Below are 19837 nucleotides of genomic sequence, written 5' to 3'. Positions count from 1 at the left end.
TTACTGGTTTTTTTATTGCATTGGATTTAGTGGTTATTTATTTTTAGGAGCACCTCAGGAAACATGATGACACGCTCACAGTCACACTATAGGTGACTGTGAGCGTGTCATCATGTTTCCTACTAAGGGCACATGCACAAGCTGGCCAATCACATGCATTCTTGTCTGTAAAGACTGAAGAAACCATAACTATCTTTTCATTCACCTCAGCAATTTGGACATGATGACTTCTCCAGTGTTTGCCTTCTATCTCACGTGTCTGTTCTTGGCGAAATCGGGTAAGTTGCATTTTTGGGACTCCATCTTGCACCTTTTAGTGTATGGTTGACATCACACAGATTCTTTCGCAATAAACTAAGTGTGCGTTGGCTTTGTCTTTCATGTCACTTCAGCTCAGATGGCTGATCTGAAATCGCCGGCACCTGTTCCCCAAGAGAAAAGTTTTGTATCAGCTCATGTTGGCGACAAGGTGAATTTGCGGTGTTTCTATGAAGGTGTGTCTGCGAGGATTTACTGGTACAAGCAAATTCTAGGACAGAAGCCAAGGCTCATCTCTAGCTTCTATAAACATGGTGTCAATAGCACTTTTCATAATGAATTCAAGAGCGATCCACGCGTCACACTAGACACAGAAAATGGTAAAAATCACTTGACAATCACAGATTTACGCACATCAGACTCAGCCACCTACTGCTGTGTTACTTATTTATACTCATTAGAATTCTTGGAGAGCATTATTCTCAGTGTGAAGGGTTCAGGTTTGAACATCCAGGCTTCGGTCCATCAGTCCGGATCTGAGACCATCCAGCCAGGAGGCTCTGTGACTCTCAGCTGTACAGTACACACTGGGACCTGTGATGGAGAACACAGTGTTTACTGGTTCAAAGACTCTGAAGAATCTCATCCAGGACTCATTTACACTCATGGAGACAGGAACGATCAGTGTGAGAAGAAACCTGAGACACAAACACAAACCTGTGTCTACAACTTGCCGATGCAGAGGCTGAATCTTTCTCATGCTGGGACCTACTACTGTGCTGTTGCCTCATGTGGACAAATACTGTTTGGAGACGGGACCAAGCTGGACATCAAGGGTGAGTCACTTTCAAGAAAAGCAGATAGTAGATTGTGAGGATCTAAGAGTAGAGGGTGTTTGCTGGACATATTGTAAACCCCCTTGTCAGGCAAATATATAAAATTGACTTGACTAGACTAAAACTGTAAATATACCGATCCTCTTTCTGTGTGGGATTTTCAGATGAGGTGGACTTTCTTGTGTATTTCTTGAGTGGAGCACTGACATTCACCACCGTCCTGAGTGTTTAATGGCATTCTCACTGTACAAGATTAACAAGAGAAACATCTGCCGAACTCCCGGTAACTGGAATTTTATATAACCAGCAACTTTCTTTCACTAAGTCTTGATTTTTAATGAAAAGGAACCTTTTACTGTGTTTCGCAACCAGAGCTCCAAGCAAGATTTTCTGCTCCTTCCATGACAAATGCAGAGGTGAATACACTTTATCTTGTCTACTGAATAGCCATTGAAACACTAAATTATCTGATGTGTAGATCTTTTACATTATTGTTAAGAACCATACTGAGATCAACATTTTTACATGCTTTGTCACCAGGGTTACCAAGACACAGATCTGCATTACGCTGCTTTAAGTGTTAACCTGCCCAAGAAATCAAGAAGACAGAGGAACGATACCGGGGATGACTGTGTTTACTCCAGTGTCAAACTGTAGAGCTGGATATGTGTCATTTGAATTATGTAGTAAGAGCAAGATGACAATTTTTTTGAATTTATGTTGAGGTGTAATGTAGATTTAGAAGTAGCTCTTGAGATAAAAATGTGTTTGTAGCTCCCTTGTGGTAAGATGTGAACATTCAGGACCTTTTACTCTTGTTGCTGTTTTTGTATGAGTGGTTTAAAGGATGTCTTCTTACAAACAAATCGATGTAAAATCCTTACATTATATTATTTTTGTAAGGACACATTAATTTAGGCTGTACAGCATACTACTCTTGTAGACCACAAGAGTAATAAATGGTATAAGTCGTTTATCATGAGTGATTTAAATCTAATTTCATGCAATTTGCATTTCACTGTGTTGCATCATTAATAATCAATTAAATCTAATCTAATAAAATAAAAATTAAGAAAAAAGAAAAAAAATTAAGAAAACATTTTCAAATTCACAACATGTGTGCTTGTAAATACTCACCACACAACAGAAGTGTTTCCAGAGGACACAAAAAAGTGGTGATCCTGGCTGTGATGCACTTGCGTTGATATATTATATAATACATGTACTGTAATACATCCATTCACACTTCAATGCTTTTAACTTCAATAGTCACAAAGCATTGAACAACAAGTGCGTCTAACACTTCCGTTTGTCATCTTTGTTACTTCCGATGCGTTTCCATATTTGGCTGTGTTGTGAGCACTTGCAGTGTGTGTTTTCAAATTGATGAAAATGTTTTCTGAATTTGTTTGTTTTAGCATTTATTTTCTTAATTTGTAGTGCGTTGAGCTCTCAGGGCCACCGTAGTTTCAGAAACAAATTGAAAATGGTCCAAAAAAAAAGAAGAAGAAGAAACCATCAAAAGAGAACGGCAAAAAAAAAAAAAAGGGGGGGGGGGGCGTAATCATGTGTGTCGCGACCATCGACCTCCTCTGTGAAGCAGGAGCCACACAACCAGCAGCAAGACTTTCACCTCACCATGAAGCTGCACAAACTCACTGGACTTCACGTTGTGATGTCTGCTTTGGTTGTTGGTGAGCCACAGTGTTAAGTTGATACTAGTATGTTCCAACACATGCCTGTAGCTCCAGTACCTGGACTTGGATGCAGCTAACCATCTCTTTTAAACTGACAACCTTTAGCCTACATGAATTGGCCTGTACAAAGAAACGTGTGGTCCCAGTGGCCATCTTTGCGTCCGCCATCTTGTGTAGTTCCTTTTTGTTTTACTGCCATCTTGGTTGTAGTTCCCTTTATTTAAGCCACGTGGTCCCAGCTACCATTTTAAATCAGCCATCTTGTCTTTGTCTGCGTCCCTACAGGGCACACACACACACACGCACACACACACACAAACACACACACATCCGTATTACTGTGAGTTTTTACCACCGTGATCTTGTTATAAATGTCATTGCCTACTGGTGTATTTAATGTTGTACCAGGGGGAATATTGCCAATCTCAAAGATTATTCTGCCTGTAGTTAAGTAGTTAGTTAGTTAGTAGTAGTTAGTTAGCAGTCAATAGTATAATTTCAATATTAATATTTTGTTAATTTCTGATAGCCAATGATTAATTACCTATACCCAACAGCATTTAACCTCCCTAGAATTGAAGGAGTCAGATTCATTTCTTTTTTTGGGTTTATGCTGTTTGTACAGATCATCTATTTTTTAAATGATTTGAAATCTATTGCCCACATGAGAAACCATTATGTTCTTCATTGCCTCTCACCATGTGATTCTATTAATGGAAACAAAGCACACTGTGGGTGGATCATATCTCTTATACGGGAGATAGTGTGTCACTTCAATCAGCCAATCAAACACGATCTTGTCTCTGAGGAGAGGAACAAACGGAAGTCAGATATTGAACCTCAGAATGTCCTGTCAGATAATTGTAAATAAAATACAAACACGTGATCATTTTTTTCAGTAGTTTTAAAGCTAATGCAAAGCTGAAAAATCTTTATGTTCTTCATATGTCTCCCACCATGTAATTCTCTGAAACTAAAGTTCACACTATGGGTTACAGTAAACATGTGATCAAGTTTCCAAATTTGGACATACAGTGTCACTTCAGTCGGCCAATCAAACACAGTCTTGTCTTGTCAAAAGTGAACAAAAGATCAAGAGTCTTTCCACTCAGCCAGAAAATTCGAGCACGATGACATCTGCACAGTTTGTCTTCTGCCTGACATGTTTGTTCTTGGGGAGAATGGGTGAGTTGTGTTTGTGTGATTGCAGTTTGAATCTTTGAAATGTTTTCATGTGTTCATTATGTGCCTTTGCTTTGTCTGTCATTCCTCATCAGTTCAGGTGACTGATCAGAAATTCTCCTCATCTGTTCGTCAAGAGAGAAGTTTTGTATCGGCTAATGTTGGTGAAAGCTTGACTTTACAATGTGTGATTAAAAATAATGATGCAACACGGATGTACTGGTACAAGCAAAGTTTGGGACAGAAACCAAGGCTCATCTCGACCCTATATGCTTTTAATAGAAATACAACATTTCATGATGAATTCAAGAATGATCCACGTTTCACTCTGGACAGTGGAATTGGTCAAAATCACTTAAATATAACAGATCTGCGCATATCAGACTCAGCTACTTACTACTGCGCCAAAAGGACTTCATTCATTACTGAATTTGAGGAGGGAGCTACTGTCAGTGTGAAGGGTTCAGGTTTGAACATCCAGGCTTCGGTCCATCAGTCCGGATCTGAGACCATCCAGCCAGGAGGCTCTGTGACTCTCAGCTGTACAGTACACACTGGGACCTGTGATGGAGAACACAGTGTTTACTGGTTCAAAGACTCTGAAGAATCTCATCCAGGACTCATTTACACTCATGGAGACAGGAACGATCAGTGTGAGAAGAAACCTGAGACACAAACACAAACCTGTGTCTACAACTTGCCGATGCAGAGCCTGAATCTTTCTCATGCTGGGACCTACTACTGTGCTGTTGCCTCATGTGGACACATACTGTTTGGAAACGGGACCAAGCTGGACGTTGAGGGTAAGTCACTTTTCTAGCAGCGGTCTAGCAGATAAAAATGGGAAAAACACTGAAAGCTGTGTTTCTGATGTTTGGCTCTGCAGATGAGGAACACTCTCTTGTCTTGGTGTATTTGTTGAGCGGAGCTTTGACATTCACCACCATCCTGGTTGTTTTACTGGCTTCCTTCATTTACAAGATGAAGAAAACCAACAGCTTCCTATCAGGTACAGCTCATAGATAGTGTGTATATCTGACAGCTTGTTTTCAGTCAGTTTGGCTTTTCAGTCAAATTGTTGTTCTTGTGTTTTAGAGTCACAAACAAGATCTTCATCCTCCAGAGCAGATGCAGAGGTAAATTTCATCTGTTTAGATTTACTGTTAAATGAAAATTTAAACATCGTTTTTTTCTCGATATTTTTGAACATTTCTGTCAGTTTTGAAACTGTTTTAATTTTTGTCAGGGTCCATATTGTAATTTGCTTTTACAAATTTTGTTACCAGGGTTACCGAGATGCAGACAGTCTCCATTACGCTGCCTTAAATGTGAAAGTGCCCAACAGATCAAGCAGACAGAGGGACAACACCAAGACTGAATGTGTGTACTCCAGTGTTAGGCAGTAGAACTGGACGTGTTTCATTTCTACTTTGTGAGTAAAATGGAGAATTTGCAGAATCTATTTTAGTGTGTAATGTACATTTATATGTAGATATTGAGATAAATATCTTTTAATATTCTTCTTGTTGTGTGGGACGTGTAAAGTTTCAGATATGGATAAAGAACAGCCCAAATATGCTGAAAGAGAAGCTGATGAATGAATGAATGTAAACACCTGCAGTTAAATACCATGTAGTGCTATAAATAAACTGAGGGAATCAATCTAAACGCAGATGGTTTATTATTCTGTAGCCATTACATTGTGCATCATTTACTACATAATAATTCAAAGAAATAAGTTTAGAAAAAAATCTCTAAATTACTGTAAGAGTATTTGATGTCTTCATTAGAAGATGGCTTTTGCTGTGCAGCCCTGATCAGGCTGCATGCATAAGTAACCGTACTGCTGATACTGTGCTGGAAGGCACAAAGAGGACTGGTACAATCTAGGCCAGAGCACTTATCACCTGTTTGGTGGTTTGCTCTTGTAGTTGCTATGTAAAGTCCCCAAAGAAAAGTTTTGTCTTCACATTGTGACTTATTTTCTTTAAAGTTAATGAAGGCTAGAGGTTACAGCCTGACTCTGACCCCTGTCAATCTGCTGCTTGTTAGACAATTACTGGGAGGAGTCACACCATCGACAAGTCGAGTTAGGTGACCCCAGAGGTGTTTACTCATTTGTGAGTGTGTAATTGGCAATAATGTGTAATTGTCAATGGTAATGGCTGTGCTTCCATCATGCAACAGGTTATAAGAGTTTATAAATCTGTCAAGCACACACTGGATGTGGACCCACAAAACAGACTCAGACGAGGGTCGGGTTCAAAGTTTTAATCAGTCCAAAAATTGGTACACAGGTGATCAGTCAATATGGCAAAAGTATCAAAATCGTCAGGCAAAACTCACTGGTCAAAAAACATGTAAAATCACACAAACACGAGGGACTTCCCGAGAAAATGCTGGAACGCTCACACGGGGGTAAAAGACGATCTGGCAACACATGAGGGGAAGACAAGGACTTAAATACGCTAAGGCAGGGGAGACAATTAGACACAGGTGAAACACATTAGGGCGGGGCAGGTAATCACACAGGAAGGAAACTTGACAGGACATGGGATCCGAAACGAGACAAGACAATGATTACCAAAATAAAACAGGAAACACAGGGAAACAATAAAGACAAAGAACCATGAACTTAAGTAAGTTGGCGGGTCATGACAAAATCATTACATGTGTGTGCAAGCAGTTGTGGGGAAAAGGTGGAGGAGAGGATGACCAGTCTTAAACCAGAGTCTGCTGGGCATCACCTCAGCTGATTCGAGTCAATAAACGTCACCTCCCGGCTGCATTTTTGTTGTTTGAACCTACTGGAGTATTTTCATGTAAATATCGGTCAGATAATATGTCTTGCTGTGCAGGGAATGGACTAACAGAACGGGAGGAAGTCTGTGCTCCTGTATTTTGAGGTGAATTAAATTTTAGTATTATTTTGCATATATATTAGCACTGATCAGCAGGTCTATGCTCATCATACCTGGCTTGTTAGCTTAGGTTGCTAACTACCTGAATGGCCAGCAAAGTAATCACCCATTGGTTCACCTTCAAGCAAGATGCCCAGCTGTGCTAACAATGCTAACAGGAGCATATTGCAGTTTTCAAACTGGTATGCACTGAAGTCTCAGCTCCACCCGCCCCACCTCCTTACCTAATTTTGGATTAGCTTTGTGTTAAGCAACGTCAGGCACTGCCAAGACAGCAACGGCAGAGCAGCTCACTCTGAGCTTCAAAACCACTCGTCAGAAAGTGGGTGACATCACGGAGGCTAAGTCCATCTTTATATACATTCTATGGTCAGTGCACACTGATGCTATTACAGGATGGAACATTTATTCTGCTGGACAACTTTTTATGAAGCTCTGATGGCAAAAAATTACCAACACAAACACACACACACACACACACACACACCCTCATCTTTCACCACTCTTACTTACTGCCTCAAACACACTATTTAATTTCTTGAACATCCTTCAACTCGCCAAAAGTAATCCATTTTTAACAGTGTTGATGGAGAGAGAAGAAAATGTGTGTGTGCCATGAACCTTTGACTGTTGAAAAATAGACTTTTTTAATTTGGTCCTTCCCTGTTCTTCCGTACACATGCATGTGATCTGTGGTTCTGTACCATTCACAACAAAAAAACACATAACACACACAATCTCACATGCACACACACACACACACACACACACACACACACACACACACACACACACACACATATACTTTTAACATTATGAGTCTGTTAATGTTAAACAGAAGTGAACTGCACTGCGTCATCTAACTGATGTTAATGCAGATCATTTATTTTATAGTTATTCAAGATCATTTGCCAAAATTAGAAACCATGTTGTTCTTCATTTACCTCTCGCCATGTGATTCTATTCAAGGAAACAATTCACACTGTAGGTGGCAGTAAACATGTGATCAAGTTTCCAAATTTGGACATACAGTGTCACTTCAGTCGGCCAATCAAACACAGTCTTGTCTTGTCAAAAGTGAAGAAAGGATCAAGATTCTTTCCACTCAGCCAGAAAATTCGAGCACGATGACATCTGCACAGTTTGTCTTCTGCCTGACATGTTTGTTCTTGGGGAGAATGGGTGAGTTGTGTTTGTGTGATTGCAGTTTGAATCTTTGAAATGTTTTCATGTGTTCATTATGTGCCTTTGCTTTGTCTCTCATTCCTCATCAGTTCAGGCGACTGATCAGAAATTGTCCTCATCTGTTCATCAAGAGAGAAGTTTTGTATCGGCTAATGTTGGTGAAAGCTTGACTTTACAATGTTTCTTTGACAATGCTGATTTACCAACGCTTTACTGGTACAAGCAAAGTGTGGGACAGAAACCAAGGCTCATCTCGACCCTATTTGCTTCTAATACAAATGGAAGTTTTCATTATGAATTCAAGAACAATCCACGTTTCACTCTGGACACTGGAATTGGTCAAAATCACTTAAAAATAACAGACCTGCGTATATCAGACTCCGCTACTTACTACTGTGCAAAAATGACTTCAATTGTTATTGAATTTGATGAGGGAGCTACTGTCAGTGTGAAGGGTTCAGGTTTGAACATCCAGGCTTCGGTCCATCAGTCCGGATCTGAGACCATCCAGCCAGGAGGCTCTGTGACTCTCAGCTGTACAGTACACACTGGGACCTGTGATGGAGAACACAGTGTTTACTGGTTCAAAGACTCTGAAGAATCTCATCCAGGACTCATTTACACTCATGGAGACAGGAACGATCAGTGTGAGAGGAAACCTGAGACACAAACACAAACCTGTGTCTACAACTTGCCGATGCAGAGCCTGAATCTTTCTCATGCTGGGACCTACTACTGTGCTGTTGCCTCATGTGGACACATACTGTTTGGAAACAGGAACAAACTGGACTTTGAGGGTAAGTCACTTTTCTAGCAGCGGTCTAGCAGATGAAAATGGGAAAAACACTGAAAGCTGTGTTTCTGATGTTTGGCTCTGCAGATGAGGAACACTCTCTTGTCTTGGTGTATTTGTTGAGCGGAGCTTTGGCATTCACCACCATCCTGGTTGTTTTACTGGCTTCCTTCATTTACAAGATGAAGAAAACCAACAGCTTCCTATCAGGTACAGCTCATAGATAGTGTGTATATCTGACAGCTTGTTTTCAGGCAGTTTGGCTTTTCAGTCAAATTGTTGTTCTTGTGTTTTAGAGTCACAAACAAGATCTTCATCCTCCAGAGCAGATGCAGAGGTAAATTTCATCTGTTTAGATTTACTGTTAAATTAAAATTTAAACATTGTTTTTTTCTCGATATTTTTGAACATTTCTGTCAGTTTTGAAACTGTTTTAATTTTTGTCAGGGTCCATATTGTAATTTGCTTTTACAAATTTTGTTACCAGGGTTACCGAGATGCAAACAATCTCCATTACGCTGCCTTAAATGTGAAAGTGCCCAACAGATCAAGCAGACAGAGGGACAACGCCAAGACTGAATGTGTGTACTCCAGTGTTAGGCAGTAGAACTGGACGTGTTTCATTTCTACTTTGTGAGTAAAATGGAGAATTTGCAGAATCTATTTTAGTGTGTAATGTACATTTATATGTAGATATTGAGATAAATATCTTTTAATATTCTTCTTGTTGTGTGGGACGTGTAAAGTTTCAGATATGGATAAAGAACAGCCCAAATATGCTGAAAGAGAAGCTGATGAATGAATGAATGTAAACACCTGCCGTTAAATACCATGTAGTGCTATAAATAAACTGAGGGAATCAATCTAAACGCAGATGGTTTATTATTCTGTAGCCATTACATTGTGCATCATTTACTATATAATATTTCAAAGAACTAAGTTTAGAAAAAAATTCTCTAAATTACTGTAAGAGTATTTGATGTCTTCATTAGAAGATGGCTTTTGCTGTGCAGCCCTGATCAGGCTGCATGCATAAGTAACCGTACTGCTGATACTGTGCTGGAAGGCACAAAGAGGACTGGTACAATCTAGGCCAGAGCACTTATCACCTCTGCTGGTTTGCTCTTCTAGTTGCTATGTAAAGTCTCCAAAGAAAAGTTTTGTCTTCACATTGTGACTTATTTTCTTTAAAGTTAATGAAGGCTAGAGGTTACAGCCTGACTCTGACCCCTGTCAATCTGCTGCTTGTTAGACAATTACTGGGAGGAGTCACACCATCGACAAGTCGAGTTAGGTGACCCCAGAGGTGTTTACTCATTTGTGAGTGTGTAATTGGCAATAATGTGTAATTGTCAATGGTAATGGCTGTGCTTCCATCATGCAACAGGTTATAAGAGTTTATAAATCTGTCAAGCACACACTGGATGTGGACCCACAAAACAGACTCAGACGAGGGTCGGGTTCAAAGTTTTAATCAGTCCAAAAATTGGTACACAGGTGATCAGTCAATATGGCAAAAGTATCAAAATCGTCAGGCAAAACTCACTGGTCAAAAACATGTAAAATCACACAAACACGAGGGACTTCCCGAGAAAATGCTGGAACGCTCACACGGGGGTAAAAGACGATCTGGCAACACATGAGGGGAAGACAAGGACTTAAATACGCTAAGGCAGGGGAGACAATTAGACACAGGTGAAACACATTAGGGCGGGGCAGGTAATCACACAGGAAGGAAACTTGACAGGACATGGGATCCGAAACGAGACAAGACAATGGTTACCAAAATAAAACAGGAAACACAGGGAAACAATAAAGAACCATGAACTTAAGTAAGTTGGCGGGTTATGACAAAATCATTACATGTGTGTGCAAGCAGTTGTGGGGAAAAGGTGGAGGAGAGGATGACCAGTCTTAAACCAGAGTCTGCTGGGCATCACCTCAGCTGATTCGAGTCAATAAACGTCACCTCCCGGCTGCTTTTTTGTTATTTGACCCTTCTGGAGGATTTTTCATGCAAATGTTGGACAGATAATGTCTTGCTGTGCAGGGAATTGACTAACAGAACGGGAGGAAGTCTGTGCTCCTGTATTTTGAGGTGAATTAAATTTTAGTATTATTTTGCATACATGTTAGCACTGATCAGCAGGTCTATGCTCATCATACCTGGCTTGTTAGCTTAGGTTGCTAACTACCTGAATGGCCAGCAAAGTAATCGCCCATTGGTTCACCTTCAAGCAAGATGCCCAGCTGTGCTAACAATGCTAACAGGAGCATATTGCAGTTATCAAACTGGTATGCACTGAAGTCTCAGCTCCACCCGCCCCACCTCCTTACCTAATTTTGGATTAGCTTTGAGTTAAGCAACGTGAGGCACTGCCAAGACAGAAACGGCAGAGCAGCTCACTCTGACCTTCAAAACCACTCGTCAGAAAGTGGGTGACATCACGGAGGCTAAGTCCATCTTTATATACATTCTATGGTCAGTGCACACTGATGCTATTACAGGATGGAACATTTATTCTGCTGGACAACTTTTTAAGAAGCTCTGATGGCAAAAAATTACCAACACAAACACACACACACACACACACACACACACACACACACACACACCCTCATCTTTCACCACTCTTACTTACTGCCTCAAACACACTATTTAATTTCTTGAACATCCTTCAGTTCGCCAAAAGTAATCCATTTTTAACAGTGTTCATGGAGAGAGAAGAAAATGTGTGTGTGCCATGAGACTTTAACTGTTGCAAAATAGATTTTTTTAATTTGGTCCTTCCCTGTTCTTCCGTACACATGCATGTGATCTGTGGTTCTGTACCATTCACAACAAAAAAATACGTAACACACACGTTCTCACATTCACGCACACACACACACACACACACACACACACACACACACACACACACACACATTTAACATCATAAGTCTGTTAATGTTAAACAGAAGTGAGCTGCACCGCATCCTCTAATTGATGTTAATGCAGATCATTTATTTTAGATTGATTCAAGATCTTTTGCCAACATGAGGAACCATTTTGTTCTTCATTTACCTCTCGCCATGTGATTCTATTCAAGGAAACAATTCACACTGTAGGTGGCAGTAAACATGTGATCAAGTTTCCAAATTTGGACATACAGTGTCACTTCAGTTGGCCAATCAAACACAGTCTTGTCTTGTCAAAAGTGAAGAAAGGATCAAGATTCTTTCCACTCAGCCAGAAAATTCGAGCACGATGACATCTGCACAGTTTGTCTTCTGCCTGACATGTTTGTTCTTGGGGAGAATGGGTGAGTTGTGTTTGTGTGATTGCAGTTTGAATCTTTGAAATGTTTTCATGTGTTCATTATGTGCCTTTGCTTTGTCTGTCATTCCTCATCAGTTCAGGCGACTGATCAGAAAGTCTCCTCATCTGTTCATCAAGAGAGAAGTTTTGTATCGGCTAATGTTGGTGAAAGCTTGACTTTACAATGTTTCTTTGACAATGCTGATTTACCAACGCTTTACTGGTACAAGCAAAGTGTGGGACAGACACCAAGGCTACTCTCTACCGTATATGCTTTTAATAGAAATGGAAGTTTTCATGATGAATTCAAAAAAAATACACGTTTCTCGCTGGACACTGAAAATGGTAAAAATCATTTGAAGATCTCAGATTTACGCACGTCAGACTCAGCTACTTACTACTGTGCAAGTAGCTATTCAGTAAAATTTGAATTTGGGGAGGGAGCTACTGTCAGTGTGAAGGGTTCAGGACTGAACAGCCAAGCTTTGGTCCATCAGTCCGGATCTGAGACCATCCAGCCAGGAGGCTCTGTGACTCTCAGCTGTACAGTACACACTGGGACCTGTGATGGAGAACACAGTGTTTACTGGTTCAAAGACTCTGAAGATTCTCATCCAGGACTCATTTACACTCATGGAGACAGGAACGATCAGTGTGAGAGGAAACCTGAGACACAAACACAAACCTGTGTCTACAACTTGCCGATGCAGAGGCTGAATCTTTCTCATGCTGGGACCTACTACTGTGCTGTTGCCTCATGTGGACACATACTGTTTGGAAACGGGAACAAACTGGACTTTGAGTGTAAGTCACTTTTCTAGCAGCGGTCTAGCAGATGAAAATGGGAAAAACACTGAAAGCTGTGTTTCTGATGTTTGGCTCTGCAGATGAGGAACACTCTCTTGTCTTGGTGTATTTCTTGAGCGGAGCTTTGGCATTCACCACCATCCTGGTTGTTTTACTGGCTTCCTTCATTTACAAGATGAAGAAAACCAACAGCTTCCTATCAGGTACAGCTCATAGATAGTGTGTATATCTGACAGCTTGTTTTCAGGCAGTTTGGCTTTTCAGTCAAATTGTTGTTCTTGTGTTTTAGAGTCACAAACAAGATCTTCATCCTCCAGAGCAGACGGAGAGGTAAATTTCATCTGTTTAGATTTACTGTTAAATGAAAATTGAAAAAACGTTTTGCTGCTGAATTACTTTGTCTTGTCGACATTTTTGAACTTTTCCGTTTGTGAAATTTACCAATTGAACTGCATTGTATTGCAAAACATTTCTGCTGCAATATTCACTTGTTGTTTTAAAACTGTTTTAATTTTTATCAGGGTCCATATTATAATCTGCTTTTACAAATTTTGTTACCAGGGTTACCAAGATGCAGACAATCTCCATTACGCTGCTTTAAATGTGAAAGTGCCCAACAGATCAAGCAGACAGAGGGACAACACCAAGACTGAATGTGTGTACTCCAGTGTTAGGCAGTAGAACTGGACGTGTTTCATTTCTACTTTCAGATTGTAGTGTGTAATGTACATTTATATGTAGATATTAGGATAAATATCATTTGATATTCTTCTTGTGGTGTGGAACGTGTAAAGTTTCAGATATGGATAAAGAACAGCCCAAATATGCTGAAAGAGAAGCTCCATGTAATTTGTGAGTAAAATGGAGAATTTGCAGAATCTATTTTAGTGTGTAATGTACATTTATATGTAGATATTGAGATAAATATCTTTTAATATTCTTCTTGTTGTGTGGGACGTGTAAAGTTTCAGATATGGATAAAGAACAGCCCAAATATGCTGAAAGAGAAGCTGATGAATGAATGAATGTAAACACCTGCAGTTAAATACCATGTAGTGCTATAAATAAACTGAGGGAATCAATCTAAACGCAGATGGTTTATTATTCTGTAGCCATTACATTGTGCATCATTTACTACATAATAATTCAAAGAAATAAGTTTAGAAAAAATTCTCTAAATTACTGTAAGAGTATTTGATGTCTTCATTAGAAGATGGCTTTTGCTGTGCAGCCCTGATCAGGCTGCATGCATAAGTAACCGTACTGCTGATACTGTGCTGGAAGGCACAAAGAGGACTCGTACAATCTAGGCCAGAGCACTTATCACCTATTTGGTTTGCTCTTTTAGTCACTTTGTAAAGTCCCCAAAGAAAAGTTTTGTCTTCACATTGTGACTTATTTTCTTTAAAGTTAATGAAGGCTAGAGGTTACAGCCTGACTCTGACCCCTGTCAATCTGCTGCTTGTTAGACAATTACTGGGAGGAGTCACACCATCGACAAGTCGAGTTAGGTGACCCCAGAGGTGTTTACTCATTTGTGAGTGTGTAATTGGCAATAATGTGTAACTGTCAATGGTCTTCTTCTTATTGTGTCCACAAGACAGTCAGTTACAAGGCTTGGCTAGATGTGGTTCAGCCACAGCTGAACACATTTCTGTCCCTTCTCATTAAACTCTGCTAAGTCCGATGCTGTGCAGGGCTGTTCCAGCAGGGGGCATATCAGAAGGTGCTGCATGGTCTGTGGTTCAGTGCCACAGTCACACACGGTGTCCCCATCATTCAGATGTCCCCATTTGGCGAGAGTGCCTTTTGCACATCCAACACCACATCTTAGTCTGTTTAAGCATTTCCACATTGCGTAGTTGGTGTCTGCTCCGGAGGGCAGTGCTTCGCTCGTCTTGAGCTCCATTGTTGTTTCTGGTGGAAGGTTGTCAAGTCTTTCTTCCCACCGAGTGACTCTTTCACTGCTTGTGCTCGATGTTCCGAGGGGTGGGACACTTTTCAGGAAACTTTTCCTGGACTTAAGGCGGCTTTTGGCTGGTACATGGCCGAAGAGAGGATGTCTTTGGCCAGTGGACTGTTGTTGCCGCTCTTTCTTGCTTGCTGCTTGTTGTCGTATCTCTGGTGGGGCTATTCCTGCCAGGATGTGCAGGCGCTCTGTAGGTGTTGGTTTTAAGCAGCCAGTGATAAGACGGCAGGTAGCATTTAGGGCGGGGTCCACCTTCTTGGCATGGGGAGCTCGCTCCCATACTGAGCAAGCATACTCTGCAACTGAGTAGCAGAGAGCAAGTGCGGTTGTCTTAAGAGACTGTGGATTAGCACCCCATGTTGTGCCAGTGAGCATGCGGGTGATGTTGTTCCTCGCACTCACTTTACTCTTAGTCTTCTCAATGTGGGTCTTAAAAGAGAGGCATCTATCCAGGGTTACCCATAGGTAGACTGGGTGCTCACAGTGTTCAAGGGAGGTTCCTGACCAACTGACCTTCAGTTGGCGCTTAGCTTCACGATTTTGCAGGTGGAAGGCACACACCTGTGTCTTAGATGGGTTTGCACGTAGGTGGTTCTCTTCATAATAAGGTGTTAGCTCTGTCAGAGCGTTGGAGAGTCTGTCTTCCACGATTTTGAAGTCAGTGGCTTGTGCACCTATGCCAAGATCGTCTGCATAGATGAAGCGACGGATGTCTGCACTTTTTGGTTGGTCGTTGGTGTAGATGTTGAAGAGGAGTGGTGCAAGCACGCTTCCCTGTGGGAGACCATTCTTGAATCTTCGCCACCTGCTTTTCTTTCCTCCAAGTTCAACAAAAAAGTGCCTGTTTTCAAGCATGCTTTCAGTCAGCTCTATCAGACGGATGTCTCTTGTGGTCTCCAGGATCTTGCTGAGGAGGCGTCTGTGATTGACTGTGTCATAAGCAGCTAAGAGGTCGACAAACACCACACCAGTTACCATCCCTTCCTCATTACCATCTTCAATGTACTGAGTGAGGTTGAGTACTTGGCTAGTTGTCGACTTGCCTGGGCGGAAACCTGCTTGTTCAGGCATGAGGTGTTCGTCAACCAAGGTGCCAATTCTGTTGAGGATTAGACGTTCGAAGAGCTTGTAGGTGTGACTCAAAAGTGAGATTGGTCTGAAGTTCTTGGGAGCGGTTGGATCTTTCCCAGGTTTCAGCAGTGCTATAATGTGGGCTTACTTCCATATGTTCGGGAGCTTGTGTGTTGTTAGGCACTCATTGTAGAGCTGTAGGAGCCATGTCTTGGCCCTGTAACCGAAGTGCTTGATCTGTTCGGTTGCGATGTTATCCAGTCCAATTGCTTTTCCTGGTTTGAGGGTAGCAATTCCCCCTTCCAGCTCTTCCATAGTGAGCTGTCTTGTAAAAGCAGGGTCCTCGATGTATTTCTTGTGGTTCAGCTTGATCTTTTTCACGCTCTTTCCACTCTTTCCATTTTCAAGCAATTGGTTGGCAACTTGGTTGGCAGTGACTTTTGGGTGCTGAGGAGCTGCTTTAGGGTCACCCCGTAGCTTGTGAATAAGTGTCCATGCTTTCTTGCTGTTTTTTGACATGTCTGTGGACTCAATAAGAGTGTTCCAGGTCTTGCTTCGCTCTTGAGCGATGCCCGGCTATGCTGATAATACTAACGGGAGCATATTGTAGTTATCAAACCGGTATACACTGAAGTCTCAGCTCCACCCGCCCCACCTCCTTATCCATTTTTGGATTAGCTGGGAGTTAAGCAACGTCAGGCACTGCCAAGACGATAACGGCAGAGCAGCTCACTCTGAGCTTAAAAACCACTCGTCAGAAAGTGGGTGACATCACGGAGGCTAAATCCATCTTTATATACATTCTATGGTCAGTGCACACTGATGCTATTACAGGATGGAACATTTATTCTGCTGGACAAGAAGCTCTGATGGCAAAAAATTACCAACACACGCGCACACACACACACATACACACACACCCTCATCTTTCACCACTCTTACTTACTGCCTCAAACAAACTATTTAATTTCTTGAACATCCTTCAACTCGCCAAAAGTAATCCATTTTTAACAGTGTTGATGGAGAGAGAAGAAAATGTGTGTGTGCCATGAGACTTTAACTGTTGCAAAATAGACTTTTTTAATTTGGTCCTTCCCTGTTCTTCCGTACACATGCATGTGATCTGTGGTTCTGTACCACTCACAACAAAAAAACACATAACACACACAATCTCACATGCACACACACACACACACACACACACACACACACACACACACACACACACACACACATATACTTTTAACATTATGAGTCTGTTAATGTTAAACAGAAGTGAACTGCACTGCGTCATCTAACTGATGTTAATGCAGATCATTTATTTTATAGTTATTCAAGATCATTTGCCAAAATTAGAAACCATGTTGTTCTTCATTTACCTCTCGCCATGTGATTCTATTCAAGGAAACAATTCACACTGTAGGTGGCAGTAAACATGTGATCAAGTTTCCAAATTTGGACATACAGTGTCACTTCAGTCGGCCAATCAAACACAGTCTTGTCTTGTCAAAAGTGAACAAAAGATCAAGATTCTTTCCACTCAGCCAGAAAATTCGAGCACGATGACATCTGCACAGTTTGTCTTCTGCCTGACATGTTTGTTCTTGGGGAGAATGGGTGAGTTGTGTTTGTGTGATTGCAGTTTGAATCTTTGAAATGTTTTCATGTGTTCATTATGTGCCTTTGCTTTGTCTGTCATTCCTCATCAGTTCAGGCGACTGATCAGAAATTCTCCTCATCTGTTCATCAAGAGAGAAGTTTTATAGCAGCTAATGTTGGTGAAAGCTTGACTTTACAATGTTTCTTTGACGATAATGATTTACCAAAACTTTACTGGTACAAGCAAAGTGTGGGACAGACACCAAGGCTCCTCTCGACCCTATATGTCTTTACAAGAAATGGAAGTTTTCATTATGAATTCAAGAACAATCCACGTTTCACTCTGGACACTGGAATTGGTCAAAATCACTTAAAAATAACAGACCTGCGTATATCAGACTCCGCTACTTACTACTGTGCAAAAATGACTTCAATTGTTATTGAATTTGATGAGGGAGCTACTGTCAGTGTGAAGGGTTCAGGTTTGAACATCCAGGCTTCGGTCCATCAGTCCGGATCTGAGACCATCCAGCCAGGAGGCTCTGTGACTCTCAACTGTACAGTACACACTGGGACCTGTGATGGAGAACACAGTGTTTACTGGTTCAAAGACTCTGAAGAATCTCATCCAGGACTCATTTACACTCATGGAGACAGGAACGATCAGTGTGAGAAGAAACCTGAGACACAAACACAAACCTGTGTCTACAACTTGCCGATGCAGAGCCTGAATCTTTCTCATGCTGGGACCTACTACTGTGCTGTTGCCTCATGTGGACACATACTGTTTGGAAACAGGAACAAACTGGACTTTGAGGGTAAGTCACTTTTCTAGCAGCGGTCTAGCAGATGAAAATGGGAAAAACACTGAAAGCTGTGTTTCTGATGTTTGGCTCTGCAGATGAGGAACACTCTCTTGTCTTGGTGTATTTGTTGAGCGGAGCTTTGACATTCACCACCATCCTGGTTGTTTTACTGGCTTCCTTCATTTACAAGATGAAGAAAACCAACAGCTTCCTATCAGGTACAGCTCATAGATAGTGTGTATATCTGACAGCTTGTTTTCAGGCAGTTTGGCTTTTTAGTCAAATTGTTGTTCTTGTGTTTTAGAGTCACAAACAAGATCTTCAGCCTCCAGAGCAGATGCAGAGGTAAATTTCATCTGTTTAGATGAACTGTTAAATTAAAATTGAAACACCGTTTTGTTGCTAAATTACTTTGTCTTGTTGATATTTTTGAACATTTCTGTCAGTGAAATTTACCAATTGAACTGCATTGTAGTGCAACACATTTCTGCTGCAATATTCACTTGTTTTTTCAGTGTTTTAATTTTTATCAGGGTCCATATTATAATCTGCTTTTCCATATTTTGTTACCAGGGTTACCGAGATGCAGACAATCTCCATTACGCAGCCTTAAATGTGAAAGTGCCCAACAGATCAAGCAGACAGAGGGACAACACCAAGACTGAATGTGTGTACTCCAGTGTTAGGCAGTAGAACTGGACGTGTTTCATTTCTACTTTCAGATTGTAGTGTGTAATGTACATTTATATGTAGATATTGAGATAAATATCATTTGATATTCTTCTTGTTGTGTGGAACATGTAAAGTTTCAGATATGGATAAAGAACAGCCCAAATATGCTGAAAGAGAAGCTGATGAATGGATGAATGTAAACACCTGCAGTTAAATACCATGTAGTGCTTTGTTTTGCTCTTCTAGTCGCTAAGTAAAGTCTCCAAAGAAAAGTTTTGTCTTCACATTGTGACTTATTTTCTTTAAAGTTAATGAAGGCTAGAGGTTACAGCCTGACTCTGACCCCTGTCAATCTGCTGCTTGTTAGACAATTACTGGGAGGAGTCACACCATCGACAAGTCGAGTTAGGTGACCCCAGAGGTGTTTACTCATTTGTGAGTGTGTAATTGGCAATAATGTGTAACTGTCAATGGTAATGGCTGTGCTTCTATTATGCAACAGGTTATAGGAGTTTATAAATCATTACATGTGTGTGCAAGCAATTGTGGAGAAAAGGTGGAGGAGAGGATGAGCAGAGTCTTAAATCATGTAGCCCTCGGTTCTTATGGCCTTTTGTATGTGTGTGTGTGTGTGTGTGCGTGTGTGAGTGTGTGTGTGTGTGTGTGCGTGTCTGTTTGTGTGTGTGCGTGTGTGTGTGAGTGTGTGTGTGTGTGTGTGTGTGTGTGTGTGCGTGTGTGTG

General features: G+C 41.1%; 4 protein-coding genes and 1 pseudogene across 4 annotated transcripts; all 5 read left to right on the top strand.

Moving 5' to 3' along the window:
• The first annotated feature begins 381 nt into the window (after positions 1–381).
• LOC130164442 (uncharacterized) lies at positions 382–2028 on the top strand (annotated as a pseudogene).
• Positions 2029–3912: 1884 nt separating this feature from the next.
• LOC130164435 (immunoglobulin kappa light chain-like) lies at positions 3913–5617 on the top strand. The gene is made up of 5 exons (XM_056369177.1): positions 3913–3976; positions 4069–4776; positions 4860–4982; positions 5069–5109; positions 5260–5617. Exons 1-5 carry the CDS (start codon positions 3922–3924, stop codon positions 5377–5379), a joined length of 1047 nt encoding a protein of 348 aa, XP_056225152.1. The 5' UTR covers positions 3913–3921; the 3' UTR covers positions 5380–5617.
• Positions 5618–7805: 2188 nt separating this feature from the next.
• Positions 7806–9722, top strand: LOC130164436 (immunoglobulin kappa light chain-like). Its single transcript, XM_056369179.1, has 5 exons — positions 7806–8076; positions 8169–8876; positions 8960–9082; positions 9169–9209; positions 9360–9722. The coding sequence occupies exons 1-5, from the start codon at positions 8022–8024 to the stop codon at positions 9477–9479; spliced, it is 1047 nt and encodes a 348-aa protein (XP_056225154.1). The 5' UTR covers positions 7806–8021; the 3' UTR covers positions 9480–9722.
• Positions 9723–12122: 2400 nt separating this feature from the next.
• On the top strand, positions 12123–14048 carry LOC130164440 (immunoglobulin kappa light chain-like). The gene is made up of 5 exons (XM_056369183.1): positions 12123–12177; positions 12270–12977; positions 13061–13183; positions 13270–13310; positions 13542–14048. The coding sequence occupies exons 1-5, from the start codon at positions 12123–12125 to the stop codon at positions 13659–13661; spliced, it is 1047 nt and encodes a 348-aa protein (XP_056225158.1). The 3' UTR covers positions 13662–14048.
• Positions 14049–17371: 3323 nt separating this feature from the next.
• On the top strand, positions 17372–19350 carry LOC130164437 (immunoglobulin kappa light chain-like). The gene is made up of 5 exons (XM_056369180.1): positions 17372–17637; positions 17730–18437; positions 18521–18643; positions 18730–18770; positions 18999–19350. Exons 1-5 carry the CDS (start codon positions 17583–17585, stop codon positions 19116–19118), a joined length of 1047 nt encoding a protein of 348 aa, XP_056225155.1. The 5' UTR covers positions 17372–17582; the 3' UTR covers positions 19119–19350.
• Positions 19351–19837: the final 487 nt, after the last annotated feature.

This window comes from Seriola aureovittata, chromosome 23, assembly GCF_021018895.1.
Source record: "Seriola aureovittata isolate HTS-2021-v1 ecotype China chromosome 23, ASM2101889v1, whole genome shotgun sequence".
Classification (NCBI taxonomy): Eukaryota; Metazoa; Chordata; class Actinopteri; order Carangiformes; family Carangidae; genus Seriola; species Seriola aureovittata.
The sequence above is the reverse complement of the archived record's forward strand: the minus strand, read 5'-3'. Positions and strand labels throughout refer to the sequence as shown.

Bases quoted from the DNA above. Each gene is read 5' to 3' on its own strand.
- LOC130164437 (XM_056369180.1), top strand. From the start codon at position 17,583: ATGACATCTGCACAGTTTGTCTTCTGCCTGACATGTTTGTTCTTGGGG. The intron at 18,438-18,520 runs GTAAGTCACTTT...TTGGCTCTGCAG, and splicing joins GAACAAACTGGACTTTGAGG to ATGAGGAACACTCTCTTGTC. The intron at 18,771-18,998 runs GTAAATTTCATC...TTTTGTTACCAG, and splicing joins CCTCCAGAGCAGATGCAGAG to GGTTACCGAGATGCAGACAA.
- LOC130164435 (XM_056369177.1), top strand. From the start codon at position 3,922: ATGACATCTGCACAGTTTGTCTTCTGCCTGACATGTTTGTTCTTGGGG. The intron at 3,977-4,068 runs GTGAGTTGTGTT...ATTCCTCATCAG, and splicing joins TTTGTTCTTGGGGAGAATGG to TTCAGGTGACTGATCAGAAA. The intron at 4,983-5,068 runs GTACAGCTCATA...CTTGTGTTTTAG, and splicing joins AACCAACAGCTTCCTATCAG to AGTCACAAACAAGATCTTCA.
- LOC130164436 (XM_056369179.1), top strand. From the start codon at position 8,022: ATGACATCTGCACAGTTTGTCTTCTGCCTGACATGTTTGTTCTTGGGG. The intron at 8,877-8,959 runs GTAAGTCACTTT...TTGGCTCTGCAG, and splicing joins GAACAAACTGGACTTTGAGG to ATGAGGAACACTCTCTTGTC. The intron at 9,083-9,168 runs GTACAGCTCATA...CTTGTGTTTTAG, and splicing joins AACCAACAGCTTCCTATCAG to AGTCACAAACAAGATCTTCA.
- LOC130164440 (XM_056369183.1), top strand. From the start codon at position 12,123: ATGACATCTGCACAGTTTGTCTTCTGCCTGACATGTTTGTTCTTGGGG. The intron at 13,184-13,269 runs GTACAGCTCATA...CTTGTGTTTTAG, and splicing joins AACCAACAGCTTCCTATCAG to AGTCACAAACAAGATCTTCA. The intron at 13,311-13,541 runs GTAAATTTCATC...TTTTGTTACCAG, and splicing joins CCTCCAGAGCAGACGGAGAG to GGTTACCAAGATGCAGACAA.